Source organism: Aplysia californica, unplaced genomic scaffold, assembly GCF_000002075.1.
Source record: "Aplysia californica isolate F4 #8 unplaced genomic scaffold, AplCal3.0 scaffold00175, whole genome shotgun sequence".
NCBI lineage: Eukaryota > Metazoa > Mollusca > Gastropoda > Aplysiida > Aplysiidae > Aplysia > Aplysia californica.
Window position 1 is genome coordinate 201,945 of NW_004797445.1, and position 3,990 is coordinate 205,934.

The 3,990-nt window shown below is 42.3% G+C and overlaps 2 protein-coding genes across 4 annotated transcripts in view; one reads left to right on the forward strand and one right to left on the reverse strand.

Moving 5' to 3' along the window:
• The window catches only part of LOC101863343, a 27,342-nt gene that overhangs the window by 15,304 nt on the left and 8,048 nt on the right, over positions 1–3,990 (forward strand). The gene's annotated exons all lie outside the window — the stretch shown is intronic.
• LOC101862946 (cilia- and flagella-associated protein 299) overlaps positions 1–3,990 on the reverse strand; it is an 8,417-nt gene that overhangs the window by 2,384 nt on the left and 2,043 nt on the right. For both annotated transcript variants that reach the window (XM_005098201.3, XM_005098200.3), the window contains exons 2-4: positions 3,560–3,743; positions 1,127–1,253; positions 711–874 (exon numbers count right to left, since the gene is read on the reverse strand). In XM_005098201.3, coding sequence (XP_005098258.1) covers positions 711–874; positions 1,127–1,253; positions 3,560–3,743 — 475 coding nt within the window. The remainder of the gene's footprint in view (positions 1–710; positions 875–1,126; positions 1,254–3,559; positions 3,744–3,990) is intronic.

A 3,990-nucleotide genomic window follows, 5' to 3' on the forward strand; every position in this document is an offset into this window, starting at 1 on the left:
GAGAGAGAGAGAGAGAGAGAGAGAGCGATAATGGATCATTCTAGCTTATAAGCTTGTATAAAGTAAAGATTGTGATATAGCCACTGACCGTGTAGGCGTGCATGATAAGTTACATGTTATGAAAGAAAAAAATGCTTTGATAAAAGATAATTAAATCTCATTCTTAAAAGCACTTTTTGCGTGTAATATCATGGTGACCCAATTGTGGCCATATGAAGAATGGAGGTCCCAGGTGTGTTCACTAAGTCAAGTAAGTTCTGAATAAAGGGCCCAGAATTACTTTACTGAAACGTGTTTTTTTCTCGGTATAACAACAATGCAGTGGCAGCCTCAAAGTAGTGGCGACAGAGCAAAAGCAAACACAAAAGAATACAAGTGCCCTCTCACTTCCCCTTTCCTAATTTTTTCCGCCAATCTTCTCCCCCCCCCCCCCTTTAGAAAATCAAAACAAAGAAACTTGAAGTATATGTGCAGTGTTAGGGTTCTGCTTCATTTCAGTTTCTGAAGAGAGCCCACAACACAAGATTGGCCTGGCAATGCAAGGAACAGGCAACATTACGATGACAACAGAAACTATAGAATGATAGAAGGAGGAAATAAACCTACGATCAAAAGAAACACAAACACATAGACCGCTGCCACTGAAAATGAAAGAAGAAGAAGAATCTTACATTGATGATCAGAACTAAAGATTAACGAACAGACCATACCTCATAATTAGGAGAATTTTTGCTCATGACCCGCATGGTCTCCCAGTTGAAGAAGCTCAGGTCTGTCTGTTTTGGGAGGAATTTCTTTCGTAAGTTGAAGATAGGTTCAAAGTCTTCGGTGGCCAGGCGATGAGAATAATCTACATATCCGGATATTTCTTGGCCTATAAAAAAAGCGATAGGCTTACTTAACCTTTTTGCCTGCCCATCTCAATTGGACATTATTAGAAAACATAAGCCTCTGAGATCTTCTCAGGTCTACTCGTACGTTAAACACAAAGGAAACCCCAGTTTGTAAAGACAAAACAGAAAAATAATAGCAAATCGTTGGGGGTTTTTTAATAGGATCTAAACAAGCTACAGAATCTCCGCCCTCGTGCGATACCGTCACCGAAGCCCTTGACATAATAACTTACCAAACTCGTTGTAATCTCTGATGAAAAAGATGGACGCCTGTTTGCCAGTTCTATTCGCCTCCTCTCTCTGCTGTAAGGCTCGGAGCATTCCGTCCTCAAACTCTTTTCCAGCACTGAAGACATGTTTCTGGGAAGAGAGAGGTTGAGGGGGGAGGGGCACGCAGGGCTGAGAGTGGTATTCCAGAGAGAATAAGAACAAAAAACCCAGACCCCATTTCGGTTTAAAACTTGTACTTTTTTGGGGTGGGAAATAACATTTTCAAGAAAAAGAAAAGCGAGACAACGAATGTCTCTCTCCTTTCAGGAGGGAGGGGTTATGACTCCACTTGGTGTATCTATCACTCGGAAAGTGCTGCTGGTTGATTTGATATCTCTCTTATCCCTACGCTATACTAGGTACTGATTTGAAACTTCGCCTCGTATTTTTACACACTTAAGTCCGGCGTCTGTGGTGTAGGGCTTAGGTGCTATAATGTGCCGTCGCACCCCGTCGCATATGAGTTTGATTCCCGAGTGGGAGGAATTTTTATCAAGTATCTACCTCTTTCTACCGGAACGTTGTATCCCTCTCAGCTGGGGCAGGCCCTAACTGACCTAAATACTAAATATTGTCGATGGCGACATGAAACCTCTAGGATTTTACGTTTCTAAAAAGCAAAATACTATGATTCCGTCGACGTCCCTGTATTTAACTCAAACAAGCAAACAAGCAAACAAACATATAGGATGATCTATCTATCTATCCATCGAGTTAGATAGCGAGCTAGCTGTAGCTTGTTCACTTTCGCCTGTGTGCGTTAAAAAATGTAGCTCATTTATTAACTTACCTTTGCCCACGAAACTTTGCATGGCACGTTTGCAGGCCGGCAACCAAATAATTTTTTTTAAAATCTGAATTCCCTATAAAAAAATTTCCCTTTGGACCCTACTTTAAACAACCGCTCTTTGCGTGCATACACAGGATCCCTAAAATAAAGAACTTACAGTAACCTTGCCAACTTACTTACTTACTTACTTACTTACTTACTTACTTACTTACCTACTTACTTACTTACTTACCTACTTACTTACCTACTTACTTACTTACTTACTTACTTACTTACTTACTTACTTACTTACTTACTTACTTACCTACTTACTTACTTACTTACTTACTACCCATTACGCCATCTGGCGTTTAGGGCAGCAACAAAGGATCTCCAGCTCTGTTTGTTTTGGGCCATTTTGGTCAACGCCCCAACCTTGCCGACACATTGCTCATTTTGAGACAGCGACACCATCCTGGCCCCTCCTTCCAGTGCAAGCTTTTAAATTTCATCCCGGTCAAGATGTCTTTATGTGAGTCTTGAAAATTACTCACCCCCGTCTCTTGAATCGGGTTTCTTTGGCGCACGTTAAAGTATGGTGCGGGGGCTCTCGTGGCCTAAGTGTTAAGGTGTTCGCCTTTCTTTCAAAAGTCCCGGGTTCGAATCCGGGAAACGACGGAAAAAATTCTTTTCTAAATTAATTGTCTCCTTTCACCTCCTTTCCTGCTCTTTAGCAATGTTCTGTCGTCTGCTTTCGTCTCCACTTTTTGCCCCTACTCCCCTCACCTCCTTTGCCCCCTCCTCTGGGCTCTGACTCTTTCTGCAGCCTTTCTACTGCTACTCATTGGTCTTTCTTACTGCTGTCTTTCAGCCACACCCCTAATCTTCTGTTAGGAAAGATCTACACCTAGCCTTCTCGGACAAGTGCGAAAAATCTCGGAGGTCCTATGTGCAAGTTGCGCTCGTTAAAGATCCCTTGGTGGTCTACAATCGATAAGAGTAGGCTTCGGCCGCCACCCGGGAAAAATTCAAAATTCCCTACCAACTGAAAATTGTTTAATATGTACCACACGCTCATATGACCTTATTATACAGTTGCGAGGGCCGTAAAACACCTACCGAAAAAAAAGTATGGTTCTTGGGAAAAAACGTCAACTGTCTTATGGTTTAGGTGTATGTTGTATATCCCCAATTATTTTCGTACTCACTTTAGGCTAACATAAAAGAAAACGTGTCGGAACCCTAGTTTCCCGTGACCTTTACGAATGGGCTTTTAGATTCTGTTGGTCATCCAACTCTTAGACCCGTATGCTAAGATTGGAGAAATTAAACAGAAGAATTTCATTACACCTTCTTTTAACCGCGGTCAGACGAACGTGTTCCAAGCTAGTAGTTGCTCACAAACAACGTGAGTTTGATTCGCGCGTTGGTAAATCAGTTTAAAGATTATCTTCGTCTTTATGCAGGGATTCTGAATCCTTTACCTCACGTTGGCCCTGATAGGCAGAAGGAGCAGTCTACTATCTGAACTATCTCAGTTCTGTAGATAGGGGAGTAAAACATTTCAAATCAATACAATAAATCTCCGACTTTCTAACTAAGAAGTATTTTTTTCTGATCTTTTCACCTGCATCTGCCTTGCCGCCTGTTTCTTTGCCTCTATGGCCGCTTTAGTGGCTTCAAACTGCTCCCTACTGAAGCCCTCGCGAGCGCCTCGGTAGCCCAATTCCACCAACTTTCGCGCCATATTGACGTCTTCCAGGTAGAACATGTCCAGTTCCGTGACTTGAGAGGACAGAAAGTCTTCATACCTGTAGACGTCCGTTATGAAAAGTTATACAATGAATATTATGTCACTTTCTTTCTCCTTCAGGAGAGAGGCAGACAGATGTAGACTAAGGGTCAGAAACACTGACATTGATATGGGGTTGGTTTGTTAAAGAGAAACCGAGAAAAGTGAAGCGGGGAGATTTTTTAAGACAGGAAAGAAGGGGGGAGTGGTGAGGGGAGAGAGAGAGAGAGAGAGAGAGAGAGAGAGAGAGAGAGAGAGAGAGAGAG